The sequence below is a fragment of the Cyanistes caeruleus genome, unplaced genomic scaffold, assembly GCF_971803275.1.
Source record: "Cyanistes caeruleus unplaced genomic scaffold, bCyaCae1.hap1.1 HAP1_SCAFFOLD_144, whole genome shotgun sequence".
Lineage (NCBI taxonomy): Eukaryota > Metazoa > Chordata > Aves > Passeriformes > Paridae > Cyanistes > Cyanistes caeruleus.
Window position 1 is genome coordinate 13,698 of NW_028255938.1, and position 15,766 is coordinate 29,463.

Below are 15,766 nucleotides of genomic sequence, written 5' to 3' on the forward strand. Positions count from 1 at the left end.
ATAAAAGAATTTATACAATTTTAGGAACAAAAAACATTATCGGTCCTTGGTTCAAAGTACCACCATTCCCTTCATTAATTAATTGACCACTATTTCTCCCTCTTTATGCTAATTTGTCCTACTTTTAGTCCTTTGATAATATTTTTTAATAATTTTCTCAGACAGGGTAAAAGGGACCACTTTGGGGTCCATGGAAACTTTTCTGGGGAACATTTGGGGCAGTTTTGTGTCTGGGGAGGGAATTTAGAGAGAACTTGGTGGTCTGGAGGACACTTGGGGGAGCCAGGTGGGCACTTAGGGATTCTGTGGGACAATTCGTGGTCTGGGGAAGCACTTGGGCGTCCAGGGGGGCGCTTGGAAGCCAGGGAGGAGAATCTGGGGGCCCTTCGGGGTCCGGGCGGGCACTTGGGGGGCTGTAACGAGGAATCTATGGGTCGCAGGGGATGATGGGAGTTGTAGGCGCCGATATAATACAGTTTAATGGGGCCGCGGAGCATCACGGGAGTTAAAGGCGCAGCTCCAGTGGATTCCGGTGAGGCGTGGGGCATGATGGAAGATGGAGTCATGGCTGGAATAGCACCATATGGGCGCCGCGGAGCATGATGGGAGATGTAGTTCCATAAGTGGCTCGGAAGGCGCGTTTGGCGGTGCAGGGAAGCACTCAGAGAGAACTTTTCCGTTCAAGCTGTGGTTGCAGGTCCTCGGGGCGAATGTATACAGCTCGTGAGCACTTGGGGGGAACCTGGGGAGCTGTAACTGGGCTCTTTGGGGCGTGGGGCACGGCAGGAGGTTTGGGCGCGGAACTGTGTTCTGGGATGATGGGAGATGAATTCCCAGCTGTGTCTGGAAGGGGCATCTGTGGTGTCGGGAGCATTCAGGGATCCAGAGATGCTTTGGGGGGTCCTGAACGAGCGCTGAGGGGGCACTCGGGGATCCTGAAGGGTTTGGGGGAGACTTACGAGACATATGGGGGGCGATGCCGGGGTTCTGGGGAGCGCAGGGCATATTCCCAGTTCCTCACAACCTGATCTCAATTGCCCCCTGCAGTCTCCTACTCACTGCCAGGATGATCCCAGTATGATATCCCAGTATGATGTCAGTACACAGCCAGTGCAATCTCAGCCAGTGCCAGGATGATCCCAGTACAAACCAGTCCCTGCCAGTGCTGCTACTCCTGGGATCCCCCAGCCCTCTCTGTGTTCCCCCCTCCCACATCTCCCCAGAGGAGCCCCAAGGGCTGGCAGTCCCCAGCCAGGGTCCCCAGCCAGCCCCAGGTTGGATCTGCTGCCCCCAATTTTCCCAGTTTCCCTCTCCTTTTCCTCAGGCCGGGTTCCCCCCGTCCCCAGTGTGTGGGAGCAGCGGAGAGCCCCGCGCTGCCCATCCCGACCTGTCCCGGCTCCATCCCCGCTCCTGCCGTGGGCTGTGAGGGGTTCGGGAACGGGGCACCGAGGGTGTCACTGCTCCTGGGGGAGGAGGAGGAGGGATGAAAGAGGAGCAGGAGGAGGAGGAGGGACAAATGAGGATCAGGGAAAGGAGAAGGAACTACAAGGTCCAGCACTCCCTGAATTTATAGTCCCCCACCTGTGTGATCATCACCCACCATCCCACAGGTGACTGGGGAGCGGGAGCTTTGCCCAGATATCCTGGGGGGGTCCCTGGGTTGGGTTTATTTGGGGGGGGGATGTTTGGAGAATGTGGAACTCCAAAGCTGAGTGGAAAATCCTACTTGGGGGGATATTGGGGGGTCCCACCATCCTTAAGTGGGGAGATGGAAACAGGGGGAACTTTTCGGATTCCTGGCACTCTCAGCAGCCCGGGGAGGGCAGGGACCAAGCCGACAGGCGATCCCCAGTACAAGCGTGACTCCCAGCAGCTGGGACGGGGGGAACCCTTGAACCCCAAACAGGAGAGACCAGAGATGGGGAACTCCTGGGAGGCATTTTCAGGCTGAATTTTGGTGTTTTCTGAAGGTTTTATGGACCCCAGATGTCCGATGACTTCTAGAGATGAGCTTGGACAGAGGGACCTGCAAACTCAATGTCCTCATCCCTTGTATTTCCCCAAACCAGGATTTCCCATTGCCAAACCTTGGCTGGATGGAGAGGAAGGCTGCAAGGAAGAGGAAGATGCCTCGGGACACCCAGGCAGGTGAGGAGGAAGTCAGTGCCCCTTTCCCTCTCTCTCCTGCTCCATCTCCCAGCCCAGCATGGCCCCCAGCTGCAGGACAACCCTGTTGCCGAGGCCGTCCTGCCGGGGACGCACTGGGGGGATCTCCTTCCCCTTCCCTCTGGCACCAAGGTAAATCCCATCCTCTCCTTGTCCTTCCTCCCTCAGACAAGGAGCTGAGGATGGAGACCAGGGAGGACAAATCCCTGCAGCAGAACCTTGTGGAAGAGGCTGATTTGAGCAGTTCCACAGTGCAGGAATCCAACGGGGAGGAAAAGCCCCGGAGATCCCGCAGGAGGAGGGGCTCCAAACCCATCCCAGGGTGCTCTGAGGAGGAAAGACCCACCCTGTGCCGGGAAGGTGACCAGAGATCCAGCCGGGGCTCTGAGCTGGTGGTCCATGAGCAGCTTCAGGATGGGGAGAAGTGCTACAAGTGCTTGGAATGTGGGAAGAGCTTCAGCCAGAGCAACAGCCTGATCTGCCACCAGATGATCCACACTGGGGAATGGCCCTACAAGTGTGGGAAATGTGGGAAGGGTTTCAGCTTTAACTCCAAACTCATCATCCACCAGCGCAGCCACACTGGGGAGAGGCCCTACGAGTGTCCCGAGTGTGGGAAGAGTTTTCGGATCAGCTCCAGTCTCCTCGTGCACCAGAGGATTCACACAGAGGAGAGGCCCTTCCGCTGCCCTGACTGTGGGGAGGGCTTCAAGCACAACTCCACCCTCACCATTCACCGGCGCATCCACACTGGGGAGAGGCCCTTCAAGTGTGGGGAATGTGGGAAGAGCTTCAGCCGGAGGTCCCAACTGACCATCCATCAGATGATCCACACTGGGGAGAGGCCCTACGAGTGTCCAGAATGTGGGAAGAGGTTTCAGACCAGCTTCCAGTTCCTCAGGCACCAGCAGATTCACACGGATGAGAGGCCCTTCCGCTGCCGTGACTGTGGGGAGCGCTTCAAGCAAAACTCCCACCTCATCACCCACCGGCGCATCCACACTGGGGAGAGGCCTTATAAGTGTGACGAATGTGGGAAGGGGTTCAGCCAGAGCTCCAGCCTCAGTACCCACAAACGCATCCACACCGGGGAGAGGCCCTATGAGTGTCCCCAGTGTGGGAAGAACTTCTCAGACAGCTCTCAATTGACCAGACACAAACGGAGGCACCACTAAGGGAAGCCCTGCGAGTGCTCCAAGTGCAGGAAGAGCTTCGTGCGCTGCTCCAACTCCATCCCCCATCAGTGGACCCACGTTGGGCAGAGCCCTGATGGCCCATGTTCCCTGTGATCTGTGTTGGGAAGACACTGGGCTGGTGGTCATTTTGGTTTTGTTCTAATTATCTTTAGATTCATCTTCATCCCTTTGGAACAGACTAAATTGGGGTAAAAATCAACAAATTAATGGCATCTAATTAATCAATGGCACCTAAAACCTCACATTTTACTAGTGCTTCAAGAGAAACTGGGAATCAGGGAGTAATACTTGAGAGTATTTAGGGGTTGTGGGGTATTTGGAGTTGTCTCCATTTCTTGGCACTCAAAGAGATGAGGGGCTTCAATCTGTCACCTCAAGACCTCTCAGTGCCTCTGAATGCTACTCAGTCCCACCCCAAAATTATTCAATTCCACCCCCCCTCCAGCTATGATGCCCTTAGTTTTAGCTTTCATTTTTTTCATATTCTGCACTGCCTAGGTTTGTAGTTTTGAACTTCATATTAATTGTTAGTGTCAGAAAAAATTAATCCACAAACACCAGAGGTTTATATGCAAAAAGGAGATAGAGGAGTGCTTTCAATTTTTTCAAATAAAGGGAGAGGCCATGGGGCATTCCCCTGGGATCTCTCTAATTTTTGGAGGGCGCAGCCTCCCTTTTATCCCAATTCCAGGCCGTACGTCCCTTCTCCCTTTCCCCATAGGCTGAGGGATTTGAGAGGTACAGACTTCCTGGTACTCATGATACCTGAGATACCATCCCCCCTCCCCCCAGTGCATAATCTCCTTCTTAGTTCTTACCCTTGTGGAATTTTGTGGTGTTTCCCCAGTGTCTCTTTCATCTTTCAGTTGAATCCATCCCATTGTTTCTGTTATCTCTCAGTGATAGTTTCATTTTATCGGCAGACTCACAGCTTGTTTGTAAAGACAAGTGTCACTCTGATAGTATAAGGTTTTAAAATCTTAGAAAATTTGGGGACTTAGAAAGAAAGTTAGGTTTGGTGAGCCCGGGAAGAGTAGGTCCTGGCAAGTGTTAGGCCTTGTACTTGCTAAAGATCATGTCAGACTGCACCTGTGTAATTGGTATATGATGAATGATACAATTGTTAGATGTGATTAGATATAATTATTGTTTAAAGAACATGAGGAACAATGTTAGGGGGTTGAGGGGGATCAGGAGAAATCCATGCTTGGGTAAAAACAATGCATACAATAGAACAATGTAAGTTTAATAATTAATATGAAAGTTATATAATGATAGAGTATAAAAGTATGTTCAACTCAAAACCAAGTTAGGTCAGATTTGGGTATGTGTACCCCTAACACCCAGAGCTCTTAATAAAGCACCTTCATTTAATCATTCTGTGATTATGTGTGTTCCTGAACACTAACATTTTGGCGACCCCAGATGGGACCTTGTGAGTGCTGCTGAGCAAACTCACGACCCGATCACGCTCCAGCCGGCACCGAGGGATTCTTGGGGACCCCATCAGCTGCGACCGTCTCTGCTGCTCACAATTTCCCCAGGAGAGAAAGGTAAGGTGCTTTACTGTGGGGGTCAGAAAACCAGCTGATTCAGAGATCCTGGCTCTCCCTTGGAGGCAAGGCACTTTCTCTCAGAGAGAGAAAAGTATTACTCCCAGAAATCTTTGAGTTAGTTGCCTAGGCGCCGTCTGTCAGACAACTGCAATAGCGTTGCAGATCCAGCATTTGTGGTATATTGTAGTTACAATATGGAGAAACTTAAAGGGATTTTGGGCAGCAATGCTCCCACACCAGATACTTCTCCTTTGGGTGCTTATTAGCACATTGGAAACAAGGTAACATTGGGGAAGAATTACATAAGACTAAGATAATTTTGGCCAAATCTTCCCACAGAAAAAGACCCCAGCAACCCCGTCTCTTCTGTTGGTAGCTATAACCCCCTCTTCTCTCTCTTTACTTTGTTTTCTTTATCTCACCCTCTCTTCCTCTCCTCTCTCGCATAACCCTTGTTGTTGGCACTAAAATAAAGGTACATTATTGTTGTTGTGATTTAAACTGAAATCCCTTGTGTCCGTCTTGCACTCTGAGATCAAACGAACCTCTCACGAGTCCCACTCGCGTTAGCGAATCGTGGCATTTAAACTGGAGTCACAGACAGGATTTCTGACAGACAGAAGGGGCTGCAGGTTTGTTGTGCAGTCTGTATTAGGGGAAGGACGTTTTGCTCCAGCTGCACCTAGCCCGACACTCCCAAAGAGTGAGCGGTGTCTGGAAAGCAAGAGGGGCAACTTGAATTTCCTGCAAACTGCACACGCCGAGGTGAAAAGCACCCCACACTCACTTGAGGGCTCTGTCTGCAGAATTTTGCAAAAGATCTCTTAGTGCAAAAGGGCTGGATTGTTTTTGTTGTTGTGTGTATGAATTTTGACAGCTTGGTGTAGCAAAGAGACAACCAGAATTTTAAACTGAAGGAGTGCCTCCCAAGCAGATTTGTTCTTTTTACCCATACAGGGAAGCAAAAATTTGTGTGTGTGTGTGTATAATTGAAGTTGATACCTCCCTGTAGTGGTTTTTCCCTCTGTAAAAATGACCGAAAATGTCTGCAGAAGTTAAAGCTGTATTCTATGCATATTATGCTTTGTTAGCAAAACATAGTGCCAAACCTCCAGGAGGGAAAAGTTGGTGCTCAATAATTGGTTTAATTTGGCAAATGTGATTGATAGAGTATGTTTGGTTTTTTTTTTGCAACATGAAATAGAATTTAAACTGGGCAAAAATAAAACTCTACTCTGCTCAGTTTTGGGAGCTTGTCTTACAGCAGCTATAGAAACTTGCTTTAAGTGAAGAAGTTAGGAAAGAACTATAATAGACTCCCTCCAAAACCTAGTTAAAATTTTGCAAAAACAATTGGATGAAGAAAGGAGTAAGATCAATCTGTTGTGAATAGCCCTCCATGATAAAAATTCAAAAAATGCTGACTTGCTAAAGGAAACAAGAGAGGGAAACCCCTCTCATTAATCAAATTTACCCTCAAAAGGAGCTAACTTGGATAAAATTGTGGGGAACACTGGTGTCTTAGTTTGAAACCTCTAATTAAAACACAATATAATATAATTATATCAATAATGAAAAGGATCCGCATATAACGACTGAAAATAAAGAAAAAGAAAAAGAAAAAAAAAAAAAAGGGAGTACGGGAGTCTGCCTCACGAGTCAGAGACAGAATATGTATTCTGAGTGTCTCTTACTGGAGGTGATTAAATTCGATTGAGAGAACAGGAAGCCAGTGGGTACTGGGGACATGGAGTCTTCGTAACAACAGGAGACAGACATAACCCATGGGCTCTAAATCAGCATGCAGCTTATCAGGCAGAGGGGCTAAACCCCTTGGAAAGGGGGGACCCTATAGCTATAGTTGGTACCCCCAACCAACTACTGGAAAACATTCACAAAGCTGCCTGCTTGCAAATGATACACAAAAGAAAATTAATTGCTGGTTCTAAATCACCAGTGTTGTTACCTGTGAAAACTGAAATTATGACCTCTTTAATTCAAGGCCTTCCAGAATCACTTAAACCTACAGCAATTTTTCTCATAAAAAACCCCCAAAACCATAGCAGCTATAACCCCTGTGGAGAGACTAGATAGATTTCTTGGGAACCCGACTGATTGACCTGGTTCCACTGATCCTGGGTTTACTCCCTTCACCACCCCCTCTCAGCCAACAGGTTCACAACTGCGTTCTCCTGCTAGGAACCATAAAATTTGGACATGGAGCAAAGTTGCAAAAGAGTTAACTAATTACAGTAGAAATTATGGACCTGTAAAAATCCCAGAAGAAAAATCAGAGAAAGCAAAGGGTGTTAGATACATTGGTTCTCTTAATGAAAACCCAGAAAAGAGAAAACAAATCTCTAACCACCAGTACTGGTGGTCACTAAGGATAAAGAAGAGGGTCCCCAGAAACATAATGGATGACTTATCACTTAAAAGTTGAGTAAAGTAGTTTCTAATTAACACTGTCCCAAGTTCATTGTATCGAATGCCCCATTGTATAACCCAGCACACCTCCACAGGCTCTGGGCTGCGAGCCAAAGCAGTCTCCTTCTCAGCTTCTGGGAGTGGAGCCCAAACAGCCTCAAACCCCAAATCAGGGAAACTGGGAACTCTGCCTCTCATGGGTGAGCAGAGAGGTGGAGGTTGGTTGTATTTAAAATGCTCACTAGAAATAACAAAAGTGGAGACATACTGATTTTAGCAATGGTGGGTCCCAAACGTGCGCCTATTACTTCCAGTTAACGCTAGAGCCCAAATTTCTGTGTTAACCAATACAGACTAGTACAGGATTTGAGAGCAATAAATGCAATAACTAAAGATATTTACCCAGTGGTAGCTAATCCTTGCACATTGTTAACATCCATAAAAGAGAAATATAAATGGTTTACTGTAATTGATTTAAAAGATGCCTTTTTCTGCATACCCCTTGATAAATATATATGATAAAAATATATGAGATAAATATATGAGACAAATGTATGAGATAACACACTTAATGTATCTCAATTTTTCTGCATACCCTTGACAAAGAAAGTAGGAAACTGTTTGCCTTTGAGTGGGAAAATCCAGAAAATGGAAGGAAAACTCAGCTCACCTGGACACACCTCCCACAAGGATACAAGAACAGTCCAACCCTATTTGGAAGCCAGCTATTTAAGGAGCTGGAGATTTGGACTGAGAATGAGCAAGTACTGAGAGAACAATACCTGCTGTTCCAATATGTTGATGATACACTGACAATTACAGAAGAGAAAACAACCTGCATAAAGGTAACAATTGAAATTTTAAATCAGCTGGGAATGGGAGGATATAAGGTGTCTAAAGAGAAGGCACAAATTGCCCAGCAAACTGTGATTTACCTGAGATGTGAAATCTCACAAGGGCAACGTAAGCTGGGTACTGATCATATTCAAGCTATTTGTGCTATTCCAGAACCCCAGAACCTGCATGAGCTGCGAGTTTTCCTTGGGATGACAGGGTGGTGCCACCTGTGGATCATGGACTATGGACTAATTGCAAAACCCCTGTATGAAGCCCAGAAGACGCAGCCATTTACCCGGGGCAAACCACAGAAGGAGACCTTCCTCAAACTGAAGGAGGCATTGACAACAGCTCTGGCATTAGGATTGCCTGATTTGTCCAAAGATTTCCAGCTGTTTGTGCATGAAAGACTACACCTAGCACTGGGAGTGCTGACCCAACCTTTGGGAGGCTGGAAAAGGCCGGTAGGCTACTTCTCCAAACAACTTGACAATGAGAGTGCCTGATGGCCTTCGTGCCTGTGGGCAGTCGCAGCCACTGTGATGCTGATACAAGAAGCCAGGAAACTCACAATGGGTAGAGACATAGATGTCTATGTGCCACACATGGTGACCACTGTTTCAGAACAAAAGGGGGGCCATTGGCTATCTCCAAGCAGGATGATGAAATTCCAGGTAATCCTGACTGAGCAGGATGATGTCACACTAAAGACAACTAACCTCTTGAATCCAGCTTTGTTCCCACGTACCACAACTGAAGAAGGCCCATTAGAGCACGACTATGTAGAAGTAATAGAGTACACCTATTTGGCAAGAGAAGACCTGAAAGACATCCCACTAGAGCAAGCAGAGTGAGAGCTATTCACAGATGGAAGCAGCTTGGTGGAGAACGGGACCAGATACGCTGGATATGCGGTAACAACAGTCAGTACAATAGTGGAGGCAAAAGCAAATACCAAATACAAATCACCAAATTCATCTGCCCAGAGGGCAGAACTGGTTGCCTTAAGCAGAGCACTAGAATTGAGTAAAGGGAAAAGGGTAAACATATGGACTGACTCAAAGTATGCTTTTGGAGTAGTACATGTACATGGAGCACTGTAGAAAGAAAGAAGACTACTGGCTTCTCAAGGTACACACGTTAAACATCAAGATGCAGTCCTGCAATTGATAAAAGCAATACAAAAACCTGAACAAGTATCAATTATACAGTGTAAAGCACACCAATCAAGAAACTCCAAAATTTGTGAGGAAAATCGTAAAGCAGACTGGACAGCTCGACAGATTGCTTGAGAAGTGCAAACAACAATGGCATGGATACCTTTAAAAGTTAATGTATCTCAATGTAATTTGCCTCCAAAACCAAAATATTCAGTAAAAGATGAGAAATTGGGACATTTGCTAAATGCACAAAATAATTCAGAAGAGTGGTATGTAACTGCACAAAGACAAATAGTGTTAACCCCCTTGATAATGAGAGAAGTTCTACAAATTAAATATAACAAATGCCATTGGGGTGCAGAAACATTGGTAAAATTGCTAAAACAAAAATTAATCTTGGTATGGATGCTAACAATGGCAAAATCAACTCAGTGGCTAGACACAGGCAGAGCTAGGAAGGATTAAGATAGGAATAGAATCAAGATGACACATGGTAAGAACCCTTTAGTAGAGCGAAATTTGGGTGGGCCCTAGAGTCTTTGCTTGGTCCTATAGCAAACTATCAGAATAAAGAAATGTTGTACAAACTTACAGGTCAGGTAGATAAATTAGCAAGAGTGACCTGAGAAAGATTTAAAGAACTAAACATACAATTACAATTTACTACTCCTGAAAGAGCATGGAGTGTGTGGGTTTTTTAAAGGGATGGATTGATCATTGCTGCATCCACATCCCAAATGTAACTGCAGATGTAGAATATGACATCAATCAGTTGCAACAAATAGAGCATGGAGCACAGGAAGAGCAAAAGGATTTGACTACAATTGGTTAGGGAGAATCTTCAAAGGGTTAGGGTGGAATGTGAGGTCGTGGAGTAAATCTATCATTGAGAGTGCCATAATCTTACTAATTGTATTCTTAGCAATTTGGTTAGTTTGCAGCATCTTCAAGGTAGAAATACAGAAGAAAATGTCCTGGAACCAGAAAATAATAAAGGCACTGATGTGAGATCCACAATCTTCTGGTTCTCCAGTTCCTGACAGTATCCAGGACAGCTCACCTGGATGAGGTTTACATCAATCAAGGATTCAAAGAACATCAAGTATAAACTCAGAAACAAAGAACTGTATCAAGTGAAAACATTTGCACTTATAGTGAAGTGAAAATGCTTTCATTTAGATATGTAATATCAAATATATAATACAAATATGTAATGATAGTAAAAGGTCTCAAAATCTTAGAAAATCCAGGGACTTAGAAAGTTAGGTTTGCCAAGCCTGGGAAAAGTTGGCCCTGGGAAATGTTAGGCCTTGTACTTGCTAAAAATCAGGTCAAAACTGCACCTGTGTAATCAGTAGATGATCATGATACAATTGTTAGATGTGATTAGCTATAATTATTGTTTAAAGAACATGAGGAACAATGTTAGGGGGCTGGGGTGGATCAGGAGCAATCCATGCTTGGGTAAAAACAATGCATACAATAGAGCAATGTAAGTTTAATAATTAATATATAAGTTATATAATAACAGAGTATAAAACATGTTCAACTCAAAACCAAGATGGGTCAGATTTGGGTATGTGAACCCCTGACACCCAGATCTCTTAATAAAGCCCCTGCATATAATCATTTGTGATTATGTGTGTTCCTGAACGCTAACAATTTCATCAGATTTTACTGGAATTTTGTGGGATTTTTCTGGAATTTTGTGGGATTTTCCTTGAGTTTTGTGGGATTTTTCTTGAATTTTGTGGGGTTTTGAGAAGATTTAGGGACTTGTGGGATTTTTCTGGAATTTTGTGGGATTTTTCTTGGATTTTTCTGGCTATTGAAGAGATTTTGTGGGATGCTTCTGGAATTTTGTGGGATTCTCATGGAATTTTGTGGGATATTGAGGAGACTTGAAAACTTTTGAGGGATTTTTTTTAGATTTTGTGGAAATTTGTGGAGATATTGTGGAATATTTCTGGAATTTCGTAGCATTTTGAGAAGATTTAGGGGATTTTGTGGGATTTTTTTTCAATTTTGTGGGATTTTTGTGGAAGTATGTGAGACTTTGAACAAATGAAAATAATTTTGTGGGATGTTTCTTGAATTTTGTGGGATTTTTGTGAATGTTCTAGAATTGCCTAAAATTTTGTAGGATTTTTTAAAATTATTTTCGTGGGATTTTTCGGAAATTTTGTGGGACTTTTTTGGAATTTTGAAGGATTGTTCTTGAATTTTATGGGATATTCAGGCAATTTTGTGGGATTTTTCTGGAATTTTGTGGGATGTTTCTGGAATTTGGTAGGGTTTTGAGGAGATTTAGGGAATTTTTTGTGATTTTTCTGCAATTTACCAGGATATTGATGAGATTTTGTGGGATTTCTCTGGAATTACGTGGGATTTTTCAGGAATTTGGAAGTATTTTGAGGAGATTTAAGGAATTTCGTGGGATTTTTTTGAATATTAGTGGGATATTGAGATTTTTTGGGATGTTTCTGGAATTTTATGGGATTTTTCTTGAATTTTGTGAGGTTTTCCAAGGATTTTGTGAGATTTTTCTGGAATATTGTCAAAATTGACGGAGATATTGTGGGATTTTTCTGGATTTTTTTTTTATTTTCCAGGAGTTTTGTTGGAAGTGGAGGAGATTTTGTGGGATGTTTCTGGAATTTGGTGGGATTTTTCTGAAATTTTGTGGGATTTTCCTTGAATGATGTGGGATTTTTTTCTAGATTTTCTTGGAACTTGTGCAGATTTTGTGGGATGTTTTGTTATTTGGTGGGGTTTTGAGAAGATGTAGGGAATTTTGCGGGATTTTTCAGGAATTTGTGGGATTTTTCTTAAATTTTGTGGGATGTTTCTGGAATTTTGTAGGATTTTGAGGAGACTTGAAGAATTTTGAGGGATTTTTCTTAGAATTTGTGGAAATTTGTAAAGATCTTGTGGGATGTTTCTGGAATTTTGTGGATTTTTCTTCAATCTTGTGGGATTTTTCTGTAATCTTGTGAAATTTTTCAGGATTTTTTCAGAAATTTGTGGAGATTTAGTGAAATGTTTCTGGAATTTGGTAGGGTTTTCAGAAGATTTATGGAATTTTGTGGAATTTTTATTGAATTTGGTAGGATTTTTCTGGAATTGTGTGGGATTTTGAGGAAATGTTTTGGAATTTTGTGGGTTGTACCTGGATTTTTGTGGGATGTTTCTGGAATCTTCTCAGCTTTTTCTGGAATTTTGTAGGAAATTGGAGAAAATTTTGTGGGATGTTTCTGGAATTTGGTAGCGTTTTGAGAAGATTTAGGGAATTATGTGGGATTTTTCAGGAATTTAGTGGGATATTTCTGGAATTTTGTGGGAATTTCCCTGAATTTTGTGTGACATTTCCTGAATTTTGTGGAATTTTTTTGGCATGTTGTGGAATGTTTTGGCATTTTGTGGGATTTTAGGGAGACTTGAAGAATTTTGAGAGATTTTTCTTAGATTTTCTGGAAATTGGAGGAGATTTTGTGGAATGTTTCTGGAATTTGGTGGGGTTTTTGTGGCATTTTGTGGCATTTTGAGGAGACTTGAAGAATTTTGAGGGATTTTTCTGAGATTTTGTGGAAATTTGTAAAGAATTTTGTGGGATGCTTCTGGAATTTCATAGCGTTTTGAAAAGATTTAGGGTATTTTGTGGGATTTTTCTTCAATCTTGTGGTATTTTTCTGCAATTGTGTGGAATTTGGAGGAGATTTTGTGGGATGTTTTTAGAATTTGGTAGGGTTTTGAGAAGACTTAAGGAATTTTGTGGCATTTTTGTGGAGTTTTGTTGGCCTTTTGTCCTTCTTTAAGGCCAATTTAGGAGGAAAACTCCAAGTGGGGGTTTCCCCAGGGAAATGACCCCTCCCCCTCAACTGTTCCGGGAAAGGAAAAGAATTTCCTCGGAGAGAAGTGGGAGAAGCTGTTTATTTAACAGAAATTTAATAATATTAAATAAGAAAACCTCTCGCTGTTGAATGGGATGGCAAATCTAGGAAGAAAAGTCCTTTTCATGTGCTGTAGCTCGGCTCGCTCAGGTTCTTATCAGTCCTTTCAGCGCTGGAAAGTGCCGAGGCCCAGGCCCCGGTGGGCCACAGGCGTGAGCTCCCGGGGTTTGGCTGCGTGTTCGGTCCAGAGCAGGCTTGCACAGATGCAGGTAAAAAGGGAAAAAACAAAGGTCCAGGGAACTCCTCTGCCTCAGCTAGCTAAAACTAACTAAAAGCCAGAGAGAAGCTGTGTCCTGCAGTGTGTCCGTGCTGCAGACACCACAGTCCAGGAGCGGGATGTGGGGGAGTGATGTTTTCTTTCAACACAAATTGCGCACTTCTTCTTCCGCCCCCTTCGCTCTCAGAGCCAGTCTTAAAGGTGCACAACTTAATATATAACATAAACCAGACGATTGGGGATACCAGGATCATAAAGTCACCCCAGGACAGCTCTATATATGACCTTTTTATTATTATTTTTTTTCCTACCAACTGGCCTCCTTTTCAGACACCTTAAGTCTTTTTAGCAAGAAAATTAAGCAGCTTTACAGTAGCCTCTTCAACCACCTTTTGTCCCCCTGACAAAAGCAAATCATCCACATCCTGCAACATCCTAACTCCTGAGGCTGGAGTAAACTCTCTTAATATTTTCTGCAAAGCTTGCCCAAACAAAACCAGTGACGCCGGATATCCCTGTGGGAGGAATGTCCATGTCAAATGTTGTTGTACCATTTTCCTTCCTTTTGTTCCAGTCATTTTCCTTTTAAACATGATCCAGTTCAGTGGCAAGCAATGCCACTGCCTAAAGCCAATCACATTTTTTGTTTTAGTAACCAATTGCTCCCTGTCCCAATTTTTCGCATCAAGTCCATCTAAGGCGGAGGGAGGTGACTAACAAATTAACCAAGGAAAGATAATAAAATACTTTCCCCTCAAGTTTTCCTACAGCCCCCACAGAGGAAGCTGCATGAGAAATACCTGGGCCTGCATAGGGACAGCACCAGCCCCACAAGGCAGCAGCTGCAGAATCGGCCTCAGAACTGAATCCTGCCAATTCTGCCTTTTTACAACAAAACACACAAAAAGCAGAGGGGCATGGTGAGACACAAACTTTGAAGAATTTAAGATTATAGAGAAGCTGAGGCCTTAATTAAAAAGAAGCCTTGCTAACTCTAATTAAAATCAATAGATGGACCTTGCTAAAATTAAAGGTAGATAGAGAGGATGTCGCTCTATTAGGAACGGCGAGAAGAATGACACAGACTCTCTTGGGAGTCGATCAGGAGAATTTCTCTCTGGTTTATTACCTCAGGTCTTTTTTATAGACCGATACGTGAAAAGTACAGAAAAGAAACTCTTATTGGTTAGTAAACTAACACATCACTATCATTGGTCAGTGGGGTACACCACCCCTCGACCTTCTCTTGCAAGAAAACAAGGAACAGACAAACAGCACCTGCAAGGCTGTTTTCTGTCTCTGAGGATTGTTTTAATTCCTCCTCATGATTTCCCAGGCCACTTTCTCAGGCAAGACTGAGAAAGCTATGTGGCCTGCAATTTCCACAGGCACCATGCTCTCTGTTTCACAGTTAGCATCCACAAGAGGCCTTGCTAAAATAGAGGTTAAGCATTGGCTAATAACTAATTGTCAACTTTATGCTTGTTCAGTTGGGCTTAGAGTGAGAAATAAAGTATCTGGTAAAGAACTTCAAGACAGTTGCAAATCAGAAACTCATTGAAGATATGAAACAAGGAGCCCAGCCAAGGGTCCATTTGTCACTTTGCATTGAAAAGGTTGAAAGGGCAGAACGAGGAAGAGCCATATCCCTTCCTCCCTTCTGTGACCCCTCCTCAGAAAAAGACCACCGACCCATTTCAAGGATCATGCTTAACTGCTTTTTTTCCTAAGTAGCATAGGAAGTGAAAAGTTGGTGGGAACTGGGTCATGAATATGTATTTGTATTCAATACTTCTGTAAATAAAAAGCCTGTATTCACCTGTGCTCCGGGCTGTGTGTATTAAGGGGTGACCTGACACATCAGCCCAGTGCTGTGAATAAACATACACTTTTTAATCCTAAAACAGTTAAAGAGTCTTTGTCTGTCTCAGTTGGATATTGATACCAGATCATATCCATATTTTAGTAAATCAGCCTTAAAATGAATCCAAAAATTGCATGTGGAAAAAGGAAAAGAATTTGGGGGTTTGGGAAGAGTAGGATGGATTTTGTTAACAGCTAAGATAGGAAAAAGCACCAACAGAAGGAACAATTGTTTTTGGAACACTCCCATGTGGAGTGACAGAAGAAGGTTATAGTCTTGAGCTCAGATTTGTTTGTGCAAGTGAAACAACAACAAGAACAATGATGATAATGATTATAATAATGATGATAATGATGATTGATAATGATAATGATAATGATAATGATAATGATA

General features: G+C 43.6%; 1 protein-coding gene across 1 annotated transcript in view; it reads left to right on the forward strand.

Annotated features, from left to right (window-relative positions):
- Window positions 1-2,071: 2,071 nt before the first annotated feature.
- LOC147645908 (uncharacterized) overlaps window positions 2,072-15,766 on the forward strand; it is a 98,860-nt gene continuing 85,165 nt past the window's right edge. Inside the window, exons 1-2 of the mRNA XM_086874105.1 lie at window positions 2,072-2,148; window positions 2,335-3,303. Of these exons, the coding sequence (XP_086730231.1) occupies window positions 2,097-2,148; window positions 2,335-3,303 (1,021 nt within the window). The 5' untranslated portion in view covers window positions 2,072-2,096. The remainder of the gene's footprint in view (window positions 2,149-2,334; window positions 3,304-15,766) is intronic.